Raw genomic sequence first — 20,467 nt, forward strand, 5'->3', positions numbered from 1 at the left:
GGGTAGAAGCTTGCATAACGTATACAGAGTGTAAGACATGCAGAGAAATCATCAGTCTTCACATATAAGTTGCAGGATATAATTAACAGTAATTCTGGATTTTTGGAATCAGAATAATTAGTTTATTATCAAAGGAGAGATTTATACATGGCATGTGAATTTTTCTAATAATCCTACATCATAAACAATGAGGAAAGATTTTAGGAAAGTATATGGCATTGGATTTAGGGCCAAGATAGCGCATCTGCCCAGAAAGAGTTAAAAGGAACAAGAAGCCACCTGAGTCTTCTAGAAGCACAATCACATTGCAACTGTGTCCCGTGAAGAAAAAAAAGAAAATAAATGATGTGATTTAGGAGTAAGAAACATGGAGAAAAGGGGGAATTGAGGAAATAGTAACCAGTAATTCCTTGTGTACAATATTACTGTTAGTAATTGTTATTATTATGATCATTATTGTCCCAATTATAAAGAAAAAACAGCAATAAAATGGATAGCAGCAAATGATGATAGATACAAGTGAGGCTTACAAAGTTTGAAACTATCAGGTTAGTTAGTTAGTATATCACAAATTTAAATGCTTGGGGATGTGAACTGAGGAACTGGTGACAGCTGAAAGTGTGAGGTACACAACTATTGGAAATCAAAATGGAAAAATTCAGTCAGAAAATACTCATGTGTCTTCATTTTTATCTGTGAGCTGTCACGGAAGTCTCATCTCCTTGTCCTGATACACCTCCTCCCTTGTTTTATACAATCTTCTGCTGTCTTCCAGTAACTCATACTGCTTATGTAATCACTTGTGTCAGTGATGGAATCAGAAGTATGAGCCTCACCTTTGCAGCTGTAGCATGCAGCAGAAAGAGAAGCTTAGCAGCTGTGATATTATTTTACCTGTTTGACACACAGCACTTCACTTTAAAAGTGAGTCCTGGTCTGCCCTGTCAATCATTACTTGCTGTAACTACTCTTTTCTGATACCCAGATTTATCATTAGTTATGGCCTATTCTACAAATTGTTGTTATCAACTATTTGAGTAAAAGTAATTTAGTAATTTTGGGTCAGAATTTAGCAATTTGCTGAAAATACACATGGATTTTAAAATGCTTCCACATGATTGCAGTAAATGGAATTAACCTTCTAATGATGAAAACCTGTAATTTTTCCAAACAATAGTTACATTTTGCACCATATAAATAATTTAAAAGTATTGTTCTTACCTCACAGGAGTTAGGTCTTCTTGAACACCTGAATCCAAAGACTCATCTGTACATGTGCAAACTTCATCTGCACAGCTGTCTTCTGGACCACAGGCTGAAACAAAGTTATGTCTTCACTTTCAGCGATTTCTCTTAAATATTAGTGATTTTCATAAGCCCATGAGCAAATTATGTTCTGTTTTCCTACATAATTTATTGAATATTATTACAGAGTATCTAACTGTTTATCACACCCTGTAAGAGTGATTTTTCTTCTGAGGAGGTAAATATGAATTCTAACAACTTTTCAATTCCAGCTAAACACTTTAAAAGTTTGATCTTTCTGGAAGATTTGTCATGAAGAATGTTAAAGCTCACATAAAAATGGTAAATGAATTTTGAGATTGCAATGGAGTAACTGCTAGAAAAATGAAAAATAAACCATAATACACAGATACTACTCCAAAAGAATTAGAAAGAATTTGCAGTAATAAAGCAATATCCTGAGAACTGTGCTGTAAGTATGAAAAGTAAACATGAAAATTTTCTTGTGTTTCATCACAGCAGAAATTAAATTTGGACACCTGCATCTAGTAGATTAAATTAGCATAAAAAGTTTTGTTTTGCCAATGTTTTCATTAATTACTATACATATATGTGTATACCTATAGTAAAATAATAATATATGTGCTAAAATTGTAATTTATCCTGTAACTGTAATTGCAAATGTATGCTGATGTACCCAGTATTGCTCTGAACAGTGATTAAAGGATGAATAAATAAATAAAAATGCATAATAGTTCAGACAGATAAGAATGAGTTTAGTCACTATGATTAGTGGTTGTTTTTTTCGAGAGGTTGTCACAGAATGAATAGTCAGTATTCAGAAGTATGACAGGAATCATCATTTGAAGGGAAAATCTTCATGTACATATGCCCTATTCTCAATGGTTTCAGAGATGGAACACATTTAATGTACATTGTCATTTATTTTCTCTATTATTCAATACACTGTCATTCTTTACAAGACACCACATTAGTGTAGTGGAAGTTGAGACAAACAATTTGATGTAGGTGGAGACGTGGATACAGGAGATTTGTGTTATATTAAGTCAGAAAACTACATCAAACTGGCCTACAAAAACTACCTAAGCTACATTGCTTGCATCTCACACAAGATTTTCAACTTTCTGACAATATTATGATATGGATAGTTGCTACTCACTATACAGTGGAGATGCTGAGTCACAGGTAGGTATAACAAAAAGGTGGTCAAACAAGTAAGCTTTCGGCCAAAAAGGCATTCATTGGAATGGCTGAGTCTAGCCTTTGCAGCCAGCAACTGCTGCCATGAGTGTGGGAGTTGCATTTATGTCAGTGTGAGTGTATGTTGTCTAATTTTGATGAAGGCCTGTTTAGTCAAAAGCTTTGTTTGTCAATCTTTTTGTTGTGCCTATCTGCAACTCAGCATCTCCACTATATGGTGAGTAGCAACTGTCCTTTACATAATATCACAATTATTAGATTCTGGATTTTCCATTGTTTGATTTTCAATATTCTCTCACTCTATTCATCCAAACTATAAATACTAGAAAAAATGAATAAGACCCTTCTCACAGAAAATTTAATGTAGGTTAATTTTGTAATATGACATTTTCAGTAGAGGCAGTTTTTAAGTTACTCAAGAAAAATGCGCAAAAGTGACATTAAATGTGTTCTACCTGGGAAACCATTCAGAACAGAGCATATGTCTAGATGAAGATTTTTGCTTCAAATGAGTATATCCATAAATACTGACCATCATTTCTGGGATACCCTTTATGTTTCTATTGCCTTCTCTCTTCTTACCTGTTTTGTTCTTTGTTGTGCTTTTAGAGCCATATTTACAAATTAATTTACAATGTGAATATAAAATGATTTGTAACACATCATTTATCATGCAAATGATCTGTTGTGTTGTTGTGGTCTTCAGTCCTGAGACTGGTTTGATGCAGCTCTCTATGCTACTCTATCCTGTGCAAGCTTTTTCATCTCCCAGTACCTACTGCAACCTACATCCTTCTGAATCTGCTTAGTGTATTCATCTCTTGGTCTCCCTCTACGATTTTTACCCTCCACACTGCCCTCCAATACTAAATTGGTGATCCCTTCATGCCTCAGAATATGTCCTACCAACCGATCCCTTCTTCTGGTCAAGTTGTGCCACAAACTTCTCTTCTCCCCAATCCTATTCAACACTTCCTCATTAGTTATGTGATCTACCCATCTAATCTTCAGCATTCTTCTGTAGCACCACATTTCGAAAGCTTCTATTCTCTTCTTGTCCAAACTATTTATCGTCCATGTTTCACTTCCATACATGGCTACACTCCATACAAATACTTCAGCATTCTTCTGTAGCACCACATTTCGAAAGCTTCTATTCTCTTCTTGTCCAAACTATTTATCGTCCATGTTTCACTTCCATACATGGCTACACTCCATACAAATACTTTCAGAAATGACTTCCTGACACTTAAATCTATACTCAATGTTAACAAATTTCTCTTCTTCAGAAACGCTTTCCTTGCCATTTCCAGCCTACATTTTATATCCTCTCTACTTCGACCATCATCAGTTATTTTGCTCCCCAAATAGCAAAACTCTTTTACTACTTTAAGTGCCTCATTTCCTAATCTAATTCCCTCAGCATCACCCGACTTAATTAGACTACATTCCATTATCCTTGTTTTGCTTTTGTTGATGTTCATCTTATATCCTCCTTTCAAGACACTGTCCATTCCATTCAAATGCTCTTCCAAGTCCTTTGCTGTCTCTGACAGAATTACAATGTCATCGGCGAACCTCAAAGTTTTTATTTCTTCTCCATGAATTTTAATACCTACTCCGAATTTTTCTTTTGTTTCCTTTACTGCTTGCTCAATATACAGATTGAACAACATTGGGGAGAGGCTACAACCCTGTCTTACTCCCTTCCCAACCACTGCTTCCCTTTCATGTCCCTCGACTCTTATAACTGCCATCTGGTTTCTGTACAAATTGTAAATAGCCTTTCGCTCCCTGTATTTTACCCCTGCCACCTTTAGAATTTGAAAGAGAGTATTCCAGTCAACATTGTCAAAAGCTTTCTCTAAGTCTACAAATGCTAGAAACGTAGGTTTGCCTTTCCTTAATCTTTCTTCTAAGATAAGTCGTAAGGTCAGTATTGCCTCACGTGTTCCAGTGTTTCTACGGAATCCAAACTGATCTTCCCCGAGGTTGGCTTCTACTAGTTTTTCCATTCGTCTGTAAAGAATTCGTGTTAGTATTTTGCAGCTGTGACTTATTAAGCTGATAGTTCGGTAATTTTCACATCTGTCAACACCTGCTTTCTTTGGGATTGGAATTATTATATTCTTCTTGAAGTCTGAGGGTATTTCACCTGTTTCATACATCTTGCTCACCAGATGGTAGAGTTTTGTCAGGACTGGCTCTCCCACGGCCGTCAGTAGTTCCAATGGAATATTGTCTACTCCGGGGGCCTTGTTTCGACTCAGGTCTTTCAGTGCTCTGTCAAACTCTTCACGCAGTATCATATCTCCCATTTCATCTTCATCTACATCCTCTTCCATTTCCATAATATTGTCCTCAAGTACATCGCCCTTGTATAGACCCTCTATATACTCCTTCCACCTTTCTGCTTTCCCTTCTTTGCTTAGAACTGGGTTTCCATCTGAGCTCTTGATATTCATACAAGTCGTTCTCTTATCTCCAAAGGCCTCTTTAATTTTCCTGTAGGCGGTATCTATCTTACCCCTAGTGAGATAGGCCTCTACATCCTTACATTTGTTCTCTAGCCATCCCTGCTTAGCCATTTTGCACTTCCTGTTGATCTCATTTTTGAGACGTTTGTATTCCTTTTTGCCTGTTTCACTTACTGCATTTTTATATTTTCTCCTTTCATCAATTAAATTCAATATTTCTTCTGTTACCCAAGGATTTCTACTAGCCCTCGTCTTTTTACCTACTTGATCCTCTGCTGCCTTCACTACTTCATCCCTCAAAGCTACCCATTCTTCTTCTACTGTATTTATTTCCCCCATTCCTGTCAATTGCTCCCTTATGCTCTCCCTGAATCTCTGTACAACCTCTGGTTCTTTTAGTTTATCCAGGTCCCATCTCCTTAAATTCCCACCTTTTTGCAGTTTCTTCAGTTTTAATCTACAGGTCATAACCAATAGATTGTGGTCAGAGTCCACATCTGCCCCTGGAAATGTCTTACAATTTAAAACCTGGTTCCTAAATCTCTGTCTTACCATTATATAATCTATCTGATACCTTTTAGTATCTCCAGGGTTCTTCCATGTATACAACCTTCTTTCATGATTCTTAAACCAAGTGTTAGTTGTGATTATGTTGTGCTCTGTGCAAAATTCGACCAGGCGGCTTCCTCTTTCATTTCTGTCCCCCAATCCATATTCACCTACTACGTTTCCTTCTCTCCCTTTTCCTACACTCAAATTCCAGTCACCCATGACTATTAAATTTTCGTCTCCCTTCACAATCTGAATAATTTCTTTTATTTCATCATACATTTCTTCAATTTCTTCGTCATCTGCAGAGCTAGTTGGCATATAAACTTGTACTACTGTAGTAGGCGTGGGCTTCGTATCTATCTTGGCCACAATAATGCGTTCACTATGCTGTTTGTAGTAGCTTACCCGCATTCCTATTTTCCTATTCATTATTAAACCTACTCCTGCGTTAGCCCTATTTGATTTTGTGTTTATAACCCTGTAGTCACCTGACCAGAAGTCTTGTTCCTCCTGCCACCGAACTTCACTAATTCCCACTATATCTAACTTCAACCTATCCATTTCCCTTTTTAAATTTTCTAACCTACCTGCCCGATTAAGGGATCTGACATTCCACGCTCCGATCCGTAGAACACCAGTTTTCTTTCTCCTGATAACGACATCCTCTTGAGTAGTCCCCACCCGGAGATCTGAATGGGGGACTATTTTACCTCCGGAATATTTTACCCAAGAGGACGCCATCATCATGTAATCATACAGTAAAGCTGCATGCCCTCGGGAAAAATTACGGCTGTAGTTTCCCCTTGCTTTCAGCCGTTCGCAGTACCAGCACAGCAAGGCCGTTTTGGTTATTGTTACAAGGCCAGATCAGTCAATCATCCAGACTGTTGCCCTTGCAACTACTGAAAAGGCTGCTGCCCCTCTTCAGGAACCACACGTTTGTCTGGCCTCTCAACAGATACCCCTCCGTTGTGGTTGCACCTACGGTACGGCTATCTGTATCGCTGAGGCACGCAAGCCTCCCCACCAACGGCAAGGTCCATGGTTCATGGGGGGGGCAAATGATCTTTGGATCATGAAACTAAATAACCAACCTATCCCTCTCCAGCCTTCCCCCAATCCACTTCACAGAAACTTTTCCACATTGACTCACACACCCTACTGTGAAATTATGGGAAGCTCTTGATTTAAGCTCTGATGATCACCATTTGAGTATTTTACTTATGTTAACCCCTCCCCTCCCTCCACTGCAGCCACCTCCCCCACCTTCACACGTCTGTCATAACTTTCTTTTGGTTCTGTGCCACCTTTTCTGTTAATTGTTTGTTACTTTAATTCCAAGAGAATCCTGTCTTTTTCCTCCAAATTTATTGTTTGAACACTGTTCAGTTTCATTTCAGTTGGAATATTTTCTATGTACATTTCTACAGGACTTATTTTTCAGTCAGTGACATATTTAACAGATTTTGCAATTGTTTCGCTTCAACATTCCTGTAGCAAGTGACTCACTGTTTCACACAATGGAGATCTTCTTATCAAACAGTGCCACTGATAAGGCACTTTTAGTCATCACATAGCTGTTATACTGCACTAATCACCACATTTACATAATAATTATACATGTAGAAGTACATGAAGAGCAGCCAAAAGGTATAGTTAGGAAAAAAATAATCAGAATTTAATAAAATTTCATTTTGAACTGGCTGTCAGAGACTGCTTGTTTAAGTGTAGACCAAAGAGTGGCAAGAGCCTAATACACTCCTGGAAATGGAAAAAAGAACACATTGACACCGGTGTGTCAGACCCACCATACTTGCTCCGGACACTGCGAGAGGGCTGTACAAGAAATGATCACACGCACGGCACAGCGGACACACCAGGAACCGCGGTGTTGGCCGTCGAATGGCGCTAGCTGCGCAGCATTTGTGCACCGCCGCCGTCAGTGTCAGCCGGTTTGCCGTGGCATACGGACCTCCATCGCAGTCTTTAACACTGGTAGCATGCCGTGACAGCGTGGACGTGAACCGTATGTGCAGTTGATGGACTTTGAGCGAGGGCGTATAGTGGGCATGCGGGAGGCCGGGTGGACGTACCGCCGAATTGCTCAACACGTGGGGCGTGAGGTCTCCACAGTACATCGATGTTGTCGCCAGTGGTCGGCGGAAGGTGCACGTGCCCGTCGACCTGGGACCAGACCGCAGCGATGGACGGATGCACGCCAAGACCGTAGGATCCTACGCAGTGCCGTAGGGGACCGCACCGCCACTTCCCAGGAAATTAGGGACACTGTTGCTCCTGGGGTATTGGCGAGGACCATTCGCAACCGTCTCCATGAAGCTGGGCTACGGTCCCGCACACCGTTAGGCCGTCTTCCGCTCACGCCCCAACATCGTGCAGCCCGCCTCCAGTGGTGTCGCGACAGGCGTGAATGGAGGGACGAATGGAGACGTGTCGTCTTTAGCGATGAGAGTCGCTTCTGCCTTGGTGCCAATGATGGTCGTATGCGTGTTTGGCGCCGTGCAGGTGAGCGCCACAATCAGGACCGCATACGACCGAGGCACACAGGGCCAACACCCGGCATCATGGTGTGGGGAGCGATCTCCTACACTGGCCGTACACCACTGGTGATCATCGAGGGGACACTGAATAGTGCACGGTACATCCAAACCGTCATCGAACCCATCGTTCTACCATTCCTAGACCGGCAAGGGAACTTGCTGTTCCAACAGGACAATGCACGTCCGCATGTATCCCGTGCCACCCAACGTGCTCTAGAAGGTGTAAGTCAACTACCCTGGCCAGCAAGATCTCCGGATCTGTCCCCCATTGAGCATGTTTGGGACTGGATGAAGCGTCGTCTCACGCGGTCTGCACATCCAGCACGAACGCTGGTCCAACTGAGGTGCCAGGTGGAAATGGCACGGCAAGCCATTCCACAGGACTACATCCAGCATCTCTACGATCGTCTCCATGGGAGAAAAGCAGCCTGCATTGCTGCGAAAGGTGGATATACACTGTACTAGTGCCGACATTGTGCATGCTCTGTTGCCTGTGTCTATGTGCCTGTGGTTTTGTCAGTGTGATCATGTGATGTATCTGACCCCAGGAATGTGTCAACAAAGTTTCCCCTTCCTGGGACAATGAATTCACGGTGTTCTTATTTCAATTTCCAGGAGTGTACATGATGATAGTTATTTTTTGTCACAACCAACAACTTCTGTACGTGAGCCATCTTCAGCTTTATTTAAGCTTCCAAGCACGTAAAAATACCGAAACAGCAGTAATGTGCTACACTGAACAAATAATCAAAAATCTGGAAAAAGATTATAGTGTAGTAGGAGTAAATTTAGACCTCTCCAAAGCTTTTGACACGGTGAACCAGGACATTCTCTTAGAAAAATTGGAATCGTTGGGTATACATGGGATAGGAAAAAAATGGTTTGAATCATACCTAAAAAACAGAACACAGGTTGTAGGACTGACATCAACTTACTCCAACCACAAAATAAATTCAGTATCAGAGGCAAAAAATGTAGAAATAGGAGTACCACAAGGCAGTATCTTAGGGCCCATATTGTTTCTTGTCTATATAAATGATTTTCACACCTCAGATGATGCAGCCAAAGCAATAATATTTGCAGATGATACTAGTGTGGTAATAAGTGCACCAAAGCAGTTGCTACCAACAACTGCTGATAAAGTACTAAATCACATCCACTCTTGGCTCAATGCAAACAGGTTGACATTGAATGTAAATAAAACAAATTATATGCAGTTTGGGAAAAGATGTCAAAATGTAAATCTTGATCTGGTGTGGGGTGACAAAGCCTTAGACAGAGTGACATCCACAAAATTGCTGGGGATTCATGTGGATGAAAACTTAAATTTTAATCACCACGTAATAAAACTTGCACAGAAACTTAATTCAGCCTATTTTGCTCTCAGAATAGTTGCAAATGTTTGTACCTCAGAGGGTGCCAGAATGGCATATTTCGGCTATTTTCAATCTCTTGCTACCTACGGAATAATATTTTGGGGTTCCACAACAGGGCGCCTAAAACAAATTGTTTTGTTGCAGAAGAGGGCCATCCGAATAATAACTCACAGTCATCCACAGACACACTGCAAACCCATACCAAAAAGCTTAGAATACTTACTATACCATCATTATACATATACAAATGTGTATTGTATGTCAGGACCCACATTGCAGATTTTCAGACAAATGCCGACTTTCATAACTACAATACCCGTAATAGCGCAGCACTCCATACTCAGCGAACAAAAAGAACGAATACACAAAGGCATGTGAGCCATATCGGTGCGAAACTGTACAACGTACTGCCAGTCAACATCAGGAAGTTAGAAGATGATGACAAATTTAAAACAGAATTTAAAAAATTTCTAGTAGAACAATGTTTTTATTGTGTAAATGACTATGTAGCTCAATAAATATTTTCTGATGATATTTATAAAGGCAAAATGGAAAATACTCAATATGTAGGCCCTACTTAATCATTCATTACCTAATCATTCATTACATTACATACTTAAAGGACAGCTGTTGTGTGATGTAAATATATACTTAAGCAGTGTGGTGTATATAAGGACTTGCCGTTTAGGGAGGACAAAACTAAAGCCTTATGAAAAACAGACTATGCATTTAAAATAACAAGCAGGGATGTACATAGGCTATATTACTTACATTGTATTATTATTAACCTCATTGTATTATTTTGTTTTGTATTTTTTTACGTACATATTGTTTGTGTCCATTTCTTTGAAATGGCTTGACAACATCCATACAATATTTATTGTCAACAGATGGATAAATAAAATAAATAAATAAAATAAATAGCTGAGAAGCAACTCAGAATTCCTATTGACTACATCCCATGTCAGACATTGAAATAAAATAAACTAATTTACAAGTAAAAAAAAACATAGCAGCCATTTCAGTTTGTTTTTGTATAATTCAAATACAAAAATGAAGTAAGTATGTCCCAGAAAGCTAGACAACATTTCACTGCTTTGCTTTGATAGTGGCACAACTTAAAAAAACTCGTTTGTGTGTTTTCTGTAAAAATAAAAAAATAAAAAAGAGGAAAAAAGTACTTCCATACCAAAGATTTATCACGTCAGCCATCATATTTCTGTTGTTCGTGGTTTGCCACTAGATGGCACATGTGCCATTAGAATATGGCAATTATTTTAAGAACGAGTCTGCATTATATTTGTTTCTTTGAAAACAAGACATTTCAAGTTGCACTGATGTTCATGGTAAGTTCTATCATTTCTTATATCATATTTTATCATTAATAAAATGTTATTTTGAAATGCGCCTCTACCAATGATTAAATGAAAGTTTTGTTAGGATCATTTTCGAGTTGTACCTATATATAACCAATTAATTTGACCTTAAATCATTTACTATTTTTCTTTTTTTTATATTTTGATAGTGAAAGCATGTAGTCTTCCCAAGCGAGAACCCCATTAATATTAATCCTTTGCAAAGTCTCCAGTGCAAATGTACCAGATGACAATGCAAATATCAACGAAGCCTGGAAAAATGTTTGTGAGAACAATCTGGCAGGTAAGTGTAATTTATCTAAACAGTTAAGGATAAAATTATGTAATTATGATATGCCAGAAGATAATTTTTTCCTCATATCAATTTTGTTAACAACTATTTGAATTTTACACAAAGTGACAATAGTTTTAACATTGTTTATTTCATTTTTAGTTGGGCCAATGGATGTGGGAGTAAATAAGGTAGAAGTAAACAAGGCAAGCAACCCACATAAACACTTGGCAAATGAGGAACATTATGAATTAGTATTTAATTCAGATGATACTGACACTGGCACCAACTACAAGAACAGGAGCACTAATGAAAATTCATCAGAATCTGATAATGATCTCAGGCACAGGAATGGTAACAGCACTGAAACATCAACTGCAATGAAAGTAGGGAGAAAAAGAAAACAAAAAATGTGAACAATTGGTTAAGTCATTCTACCAAGAAGCTTACAAATACTGGTAAGCTATACATTTCCCACAGAACTAAGAAAGAAGTAAGGGACAGTGAATTAAAAGAGGCTTGCCCTGACAAATGTAGACTGAACCATAGGGAAAAACTTACCGAAGAGGAAAGAAGAAGGATTTTTGATAATTACTGGCACCTGTGGGACTTATATAGAAAGTGAGCCTTCATAGCTCTGAGCATGTTTAAAGCCATGCCTACATATCGATTGCCTACTTTCTCCACATATGTGTACACCATAATTACCCTATCATGCAAACATTGGGGTTACATGTGAGACTTTTTTTGGGAGGGGGGGGGGGAGGAGAGGGGGAGGGAGCTACATGTGGGCCAAACTGCAAAATAACTCTGGGTTCAGTGTGGGGCGGCGGAGGGGTGAGTGGACTGCTGTAGCTTGTTGTGGGGTTGTGTACCACTCAGGCTACAGCGAGGATGAAACCCTTGCATTGTTTCAAGGTCCCCACAATACCTGGAATGCCTTGCAACACACTGTTCAGGAGAGATCTCCACCCCATCGTACTCATATGGATTTATGGATAGCTCTGCAGGATTCATGGTGTAGCACTACTTCAGACATTAGTCGAGTCCATGCCATGTTGTGTTGCATCACTTCTGTGTGCTCGCAGCGGAACTACACAATATTAAGCTGGTGCACCTGTTTCTTTGGCTCTTCAGTGTATGTTGCAACACATTTCCAGTTACACTGCGAGAATGTCTGAAAAATAACAAACGACCTATGGCTTTTGCTGTGCCTGTGGTTTGACGGGAGCCTACAAACCATACAGATGACTGCTATTTCAGCTATTTTAGCTTGAGTCTTCGATCTGCTAATCGACCCATTCTGAATTCAGATAGTTTACCAGTTCCTACACCACCCAAAAATTTTGTGTTTGAAGTAGAAAATGAGGACAGAGTGCAACAAGAAAAAGAAGCAGAAGAAAAACCAAACAAGCCTTCCGCAACCCGTGATTCTGATTTTTAGGGAAAAGATGATAAACTGCATACACTGAGTCGAGCGGAATTGAGTGGTCTCATTAGAGACCTTGACTTTCCAAAGAAGGCAGAAATTTTTGGGCCTCGACTAAGGCAATGGAATCTCCTCGAAAGTGATGTCACAGTCTCACAGTACAGAAAACTTCACATGGAATTGCTTCCCTTTTTAGAGAAGGAAAACAATCTTGTTGTTTGCTGCGGCATAATGGCTTGATGAAATCTTTGTTTCTGAACCATGATCCAACTGAATGATAAATCGTTTGAAAGCTGTGTTGCTTCACAATGGCAATGGTTTTCCTTCTACTCCTGTTGGTCATGCTTTTCACATGAATGAGACAATGCAGATACGACAACCCTCTCGGACTCAATCAAATATGATGCATACAAACAGAAAATCTGTGGTGATTTAAAAGTCATTGCCATACTCTTAGGAATGGAACTGGAGTACACAAAACATTGCTGCATCTTATGTATGTGGGACAGTAGGGATAGGAAATCTCATTATATTAAAGCAGACAAACCTGCAAGAAATCTTAAACCTAGCGAGAAAAATGTCATTGCCAAGCCTCTCGTGGACCCAAAAGACATTCTTCTTCCACCCCTGCATATCAACCTGGGTTTGATGAAAAATTTTGTCGAAGGTATGAACCAAGAATGACGGGCCATTAAGTACATAAGAGAGAAATTTCCGAAATTAAGTGATGCAAAAGTTAAGGAAGGTGTTTTATCGGACCACAATTTGAGAACTTGTAAAGGATCTTGCATCTGACCAAGTTTTGGAGGTAAAGAGAAAGGACGCTTGGGAAGCCTTCCAGGGAGTTGTTCATGAATGTTTAGGCAACAAAAGAGATGATAACTACACTCAGTTGGTGGCAGTGCTCCTGCAACATGTCCCTTGAAATTCATTTTCCCCACTACCCACCTGGACTTTTTCCCTCCTAGTTGTGGAGCTGTCACTGATGAAAATGGAAAAAAATTCCATCAGGACATTTCTGTTATGTAAGAAAGACATCAGGGCCATTGGAATTAAGCAATGCTTTCGGATTGCTGTTGGTCTTTGTTTAGGAATGCTTCACAACTCCGTTGCAAGAGGCAAGCTAAAATATGACGTTCTCATGCAGCCATCACATAATTCTCTTCAGACCCAACCCTCAGCAAGGTATTCTTCCAGCAATTTAGAGCTCTTGAAACGTAAACCATCATTTAGAAAAATTCAAATATACTTTCAATGTTGTTAGCATATGTAATTAATATGTTTCTTTTCCACTTAATCCATTAATATGAAATATTTACACCTAGTGTGTCTCACAGAAACTAAAGCAAGAAAAATTTTTCATTGTCATATTTGTTTTTCTCTACCCAAAATTAGTAAGAATTGACTCATAAAGTTGGCCAGTGTAATTGTAAAGGGAACTTATGCAAAGGAAAAATAAGGAAACTCGATTTATTGAACTCCAAAAAATAAACGAAATTAATTAGACAGACCTGGGAATGAGGAGGTTTCAGGGGGGGCTCAACCTAAAAACAGAACCACAAACGTGAACACAAAAAAAAACCTAATGAAAGTACCAAGAAAACATAATGCAGTACATGAAAATGAGGAAGAGAATGCCAGTGTTACCCACGAGGGAAAAAGCAACCGACCAAACATTGGCATCACCAACGGTGAAAAGAACAGCATACCTAACATCGGTATCGTCTTCTTCAGATGACCTACATAAATCAACTGAATGGGATACTATATTACCAACAGTGAAATGAATAACATACGCCTAATTTAACATTAGTATCCTGTACACAGTTGACCTATACAGGCAGTAATTGAAACCGGTAATAGTGAAGTGTAAAAGTTTGTGAGATCAAGATGGACCTTTGAAATAAAGTGCCACAACACGGTCACGGACTCATTTTGAGTCTTTATGTCTTCAATTGAGAGCTATATACACTCCTGCAAATTGAAATAAGAACACCGTGAATTCATTGTCCCAGGAAGGGGAAACTTTATTGACACATTCCTGGGGTCAGATACATCACATGATCATACTGACAGAACCACAGGCACATAGACACAGGCAACAGAGCATGCACAATGTCGGCACTAGTACAGTGTATATCAGCCTTTCGCAGCAATGCAGGCTGCTATTCTCCCATGGAGACGATCGTAGAGATGCTGGGTGTAGTCCTGTGGAACGGCTTGCCATGCCATTTCCACCTGGCGCCTCAGTTGGACCAGCGTTCGTGCTGGACGTGCAGACCGCGTGAGACGACGCTTCATCCAGCCCCAAACATGCTCAATGGGGGACAGATCCAGAGATCTGGCCAGGGTATTTGACTTACACCTTCTAGAGCACGTTGGGTGGCACGGGATACATGTGGACGTGCATTGTCCTGTTGGAACAGCAAGTTCCCTTGCCGGTCTAGGAATGGTAGAACGATGGGTTCGATGACGGTTTGGATGTACCGTGCACTATTCAGTGTCCCCTCGACGATCACCAGTGGTGTACGGCCAGTGTAGGAGATCGCTCCCCACACCATGATGCCGGGTGTTGGCCCTTTGTGCCTCGGTCGTATGCAGTCCTGATTGTGGCGCTCACCTGCACGGCGCCAAACACGCATACGACCATCATTGGCACCAAGGCAGAAGCGACTCTCATCGCTGAAGACGACACGTCTCCATTCGTCCCTCCATTCACGCCTGTCGCGACACCACTGGAGGCGGGCTGCACGATGTTGGGGCGTGAGCGGAAGACGGCCTAATGGTGTGCGGGACCGTAGCCCAGCATCATGGAGACGGTTGCGAATGGTCCTCGCCGATACCCCAGGAGCAACAGTGTCCCTAATTTGCTGGGAAGTGGCGGTGCGGTCCCCTACGGCACTGCGTAGGATCCTACGGTCTTGGCGTGCATCCGTGCGTCGCTGCGGTCCGGTCCCAGGTCGACGGGCACGTGCACCTTCCGCCGACCACTGGCGACAACATCGAAGTACTGTGGAGACCTCACGCCCCACGTGTTGAGCAATTCGGCGGTACGTCCACCCGGCCTCCCGCATGCCCACTATGCGCCCTCGCCCAAAGTCCGTCAACTGCACATACGGTTCACGTCCACGCTGTCACGGCATGCTACCAGTGTTAAAGACTGCGATGGAGCTCCGTATGCCACGGCAAACTGGCTGACACTGACGGCGGCGGTGCACAAATGCTGCGCAGCTAGCGCCATTCGACGGCCAACACCGCGGTTCCTGGTGTGTCCGCTGTGCCGTGCGTGTGATCATTGCTTGTACAGCCCTCTCGCAGTGTCCGGAGCAAGTATGGTGGGTCTGACACACCGGTGTCAATGTGTTCTTTTTTCCATTTCCAGGAGTGTAGGTGAACTGAAAAGCAGGATACTAGTTTTACTTACATAAAAGAAAACAACATACCTAATACAGGTATCTGTTTTTCTGTAGATCTGTGATTACCTGTCGCGAAAAAACTGCAATTCTTACATTGGTCTCCTGTACTTCAGTTGACACGGATATTTCCTATTGCAGAGAAAACAACACCACTAAAATTGGCATCCTTTTTTTCAATTGACATATATATTACCTAGCGTGTAGAAAACGACATGTGTAGCATTAGTATCCTGCACTTCAGCTGACCTATATAGCTCAGCTGGAAAATAGGACACTAATATTATCCATAACGAAATGCACGACACACCTGACACTGGTATCCTACCTTTTTAAAGTTATAAGATTACTAACTTGTATCTAAAACGTCATCTATTGAGTAGGAGGAGCTGTTATTCAGAAATTCTTTTAAATTGTTTTTAAATGCTGATTGGCTCTCTGTCAGACTTTTGAGGTTATTAATAACAAATTTCATAAGTGAATGTATGCATTTCGAAGCTACTGTGAATATCCCTAGTTCCATAAATAAATGTCCGTTGGGTTCCAGCTATTATTCTGATTGCACACTTTTGTCCAATGGGTACTTTTTTCCTTAAAGAGGAATTACCTCGAACTATGATGCCATACGAAAGCAGTGAATGAAAACAGGCATAGTAAGGTAATTTAATTCTATGTTTACTGTCGAAATTTGCAATAACCATTATAGCATAAATAGCTGAACTCTAACTTTTCAGCAGATTATCAATGTGTTCCTTCCAATTCAATCTCTCATCTATGCACATGCCTAAAAATCTGTAATACTTTGCCTTAGCTACAGACTTCTGTTCAAACTCTATATTTATTAATGGTGTTGTGCCTATTACTGCACAAGCTGTATATACTGTGTTTTGTCGAAATTTAATGAGAGTCCATTTGCAGAGAACCATTTAATAATATTCTGAAAAGCATTAATTACAATTTCCTCAGCTAATTCTTGCTTGTTGGGTATAATTACTGCATTTGTGCCACCAGCAAATTGTGAATATACTGTAGAGTGGCAAGTCATTAATATATATTTAGACCTAACATAAACCTTGTGGGAACTCTTTCTTGATACCTCCCTAGTCTGAGGAATCTGCTGAATTTTTTCGCATTATGTAAACTGTTTATTTCAACCTTCTGTAATCTCCTAGTTAAATATGAATTAAGCCATTTGTGCACTGTCTCGCTCATACAACCATACTTAAGCTTATCTAGATAGCATTTTATGTTGAAAAGCCTTTCTGAAAACCAAATCAGCATTTTGTTAGTACTTTATTTTTACAAATATATGAAGCTACTCTTGAATATATTACTTTTTCATGAATTTTGGATAAAGCTGTCAGAAGTAGGTGGCAGCTGTTGGCATTCGACTATCTCCCTTTTTATACAATGGTTTAACAATAGTATATTTCACTCTATCGGGAAAAATGTCCTGTTTCGGTGAGATATTACATATGTAGCTGATAACCCTATTTATTCGTTGGGAACAAATTTTTAGAACTTTGTTGGAGTTTCCATTGAAGCAATTGAAAGACAGACTGTTAGATTTGCTACCGGTATGTTCGAACAACAGTAAATGTTGCGGAGATGCTTCGGGAACTGGAGGGAAGTCGGCGTTCTTTTCAAGAAATACCATTGAGGAAATTTAGAGAGCCGGCATTTGAAGCTGACTGTCGAAAGATTCTACTGCCGGCAACATACATCGCGCGTAAGGACTACGAAAATAAGATACGAGAAATTAGGGCTCACAAGGACGTACAGACAGTCGTTTTTTCCCTCGCTCCATTTGCGAGTGGAACAGGAGGGGAAATGGCAAGTAGTGGTAAAGGAGACCCAAACCGCCAAACATCGTCAATGGCTTGCGGAGCATCTATGTAGCTGTAGATGTAGATTCCATCAGTTCTACGCGAGCTTTTACTTTTGACTGAGTTTATTATTTTCCTAACTTCAGAAGGAGAGGTGGGTAGATTTTCAACTTTATCAAATCGCGTTGCCTCTTCCATAAATAGCTTTGCCTCTTGTAATGAACAGCTTGATCCTATTTCCTCCACCTTCAAAAATGATTATTGAAATTATTTTCAACCTCGGTCTCATTGGTAACAAACTTTTCATTCAGTTTGACGGTAATACAGTCTTCCTGTGCTCTTGGTTCCCCTGTTTCACTTTTAATAACATTCCATCCTATCCCAGCACGACGAAGACCGTCTTGACAGCTTTACTTCTGCCAGTACTTCATCTCATACCTTCCAAAGATAGGCAAAGGTCCCTAGTTCGATTCTCGGTTCGTCACATAGTTTTAATCTACTAGGAGCTTTCATACCAGCGCACACTCCGCTGCAGAATGAAAAATTCAACCTAGAGCTTTACAAGGCCCTCGACAGATCGACCCGTGGCGCAGACGTAAAGGAAATTAATAGCTCGTTACCATTAAAATTCCTTCAGAAGAGGATGGAGAAACAGTTTTATCTATAGTGCCATTATGGGAAAGGTGTGCATATTTACCCTATCTGCTACGTCTGCTATTGCAGAGGCTGCTTGCAAGTTGGGACAAGTGAGCTTTGATGAGTGTCGTTAACGCAGATATGTACACCTCCTTTAGCTGCTTTCCACTCAGATAACGTTCCGGCGGAGGCTAAAGATTTTCTAACACAGAAACATCACTATAAAATGTGTGTCTTAAAGACATAGCCGCTAATTGTTTCCCTGTGCTTACAGGGCTTGTTAGTCTACATGTATTCCGAACCCTTTGAGGATCCATTGCAGTGCACAGGCCATTTTGTCGATGAGATTAGTCTTTCCTCCGCTTGCTGTCAAGACTGTAACTGTCTGGGAGTTGAAGCGTCAAACGAGATGCTGGCAGTATTCCTCTGAAAGACGTCACAGTCCATTGTTCCTGTGACTCTGAGCACTATGGGACTTAACTTCTGAGGTCATCAGTTCCCTAGAACTTAGAACTACTTAAACCTAACTAACCTAAGGACATCACACACATCCATGCCCGAGGCAGGATTCGAACCTGCGACCGTAGCGGTCGCTTGGTTCCAGACTGTAGCGCCTAGAACCGTTCGGCCACTCCGGCCGGCAATGTTCCTGTGGACTGGTCCTTTTCAGACTTAGCAGACAACACGAGTGTCTAATGGCTATGTCCGACCTCTTTAGGTTTTTGATGGCTCGTGGAGAGAAAACAAAAGCATGACTAAAGAAGTCATTTGGATTAGAATTACTGCATGATATTCCGCTTTATCAATGATCAGTGCGAAATTGTTTTCGCTCCTCTAGCGACGTGGTACGGTACCGTGGCGCGGGGAGGTCAAAATACCTCAATTCCGACATCTAGTGTCACTTAAAACACGATGTTTTAATCATTTTTACTGAATTAAAAAATCGACGAAGACATGGCAGTAACTTGCCTACATGAAATTCGATTACAGCTTTGTAATTCTCTGATCAAACGGAACCGTTTAACGCACATCAAGATAAGATTTTGATTTTTAATTAGTAATTTTTGTAGTGATTTTTGCTTTGTACGTTTTTAGCCATTTTCATGCGTTTCAAAACAGCTCAATGAGCTATTTATAAACTCAATTTGCATATTATCAGAACCAACAATTTGTAAGGGACTCCCAATGTGACCTGGATACGCTGAACAATCTGTGTAGTTAGCTCTCAATATAACTTAAGTTTATACAATGCTTCATTTGAATCACTACCCAAGTCGTACTTCTGACGTAGGGCGTATCTGCCGCCATGGGAATTACGTCAGTATCAACTAGAATAAAAACTACAACCTCGACTAAAATTGGGCACTTTTTGGCAGAAGCACTTATGTGGTCTCTACATCTACATCTACGTGATTACCCTGCTATTCACAATAAAGTGCCTGGCAGAGGGTTCAATGAACCACTTTCAAGCTGTATCTCTACCGTTCCACTCTCGAACGCCACGCGGGTAAAACGAGTACTTAAATTTTTCTGCGCGAGCCCTGATTTCTCTTATTTTATCGTGATGATCATTTCTCCCTATGTAGGTGGGTGCCAATAGAATGTTTTCGCAATCGGAGGAGAAAACTGGCGATTGAAATTTCAGAAGAAGATCCTGTCGCAATGAAAAACGCCTTTGTTTTAATGATTGCCACTCCAATTCGCGTAGCATGTCTGTGACACTGTCTCCCCTATTTCGCCATCATACGAAAGGAGCTGCCCTTCTTTGTACTTGTTCGATGTCATCCGTCAGTCCCACCTGATGCGGATCCCACACCGCACAGCAGTACTCCAGAATAGGGCGGACAAGCGTGGTGTAAGCAGCCTCTTTAGTAGACCTGTTGCACCTTCTAAGCGATCTGCCAATGAATCGCAGTCTTTGGTTTGCTCTACCCACAAAATTATCTATGACATCGTTCCAATTTAGGTTATTTGTAATTGTAATTCCTAAGTATTTAGTTGAATTTACAGCCTTCAGAACTGTGTGACTTACCGCATAATCGAAATTTAGCTGATTTCTTTTAATACTCATGTGAATAACTTCACGC

The 20,467-nt window shown here is 40.6% G+C and overlaps 1 protein-coding gene across 1 annotated transcript in view; it reads right to left on the minus strand.

Moving 5' to 3' along the window:
• The window catches only part of LOC124777106 (heat shock 70 kDa protein 12A-like), a 210,236-nt gene that overhangs the window by 147,002 nt on the left and 42,767 nt on the right, over positions 1-20,467 (minus strand). Inside the window, exon 2 of the mRNA XM_047252393.1 lies at positions 1,222-1,315. Coding sequence (XP_047108349.1) covers positions 1,222-1,315 — 94 coding nt within the window. The remainder of the gene's footprint in view (positions 1-1,221; positions 1,316-20,467) is intronic.

Source organism: Schistocerca piceifrons, chromosome 1, assembly GCF_021461385.2.
Source record: "Schistocerca piceifrons isolate TAMUIC-IGC-003096 chromosome 1, iqSchPice1.1, whole genome shotgun sequence".
Lineage (NCBI taxonomy): Eukaryota > Metazoa > Arthropoda > Insecta > Orthoptera > Acrididae > Schistocerca > Schistocerca piceifrons.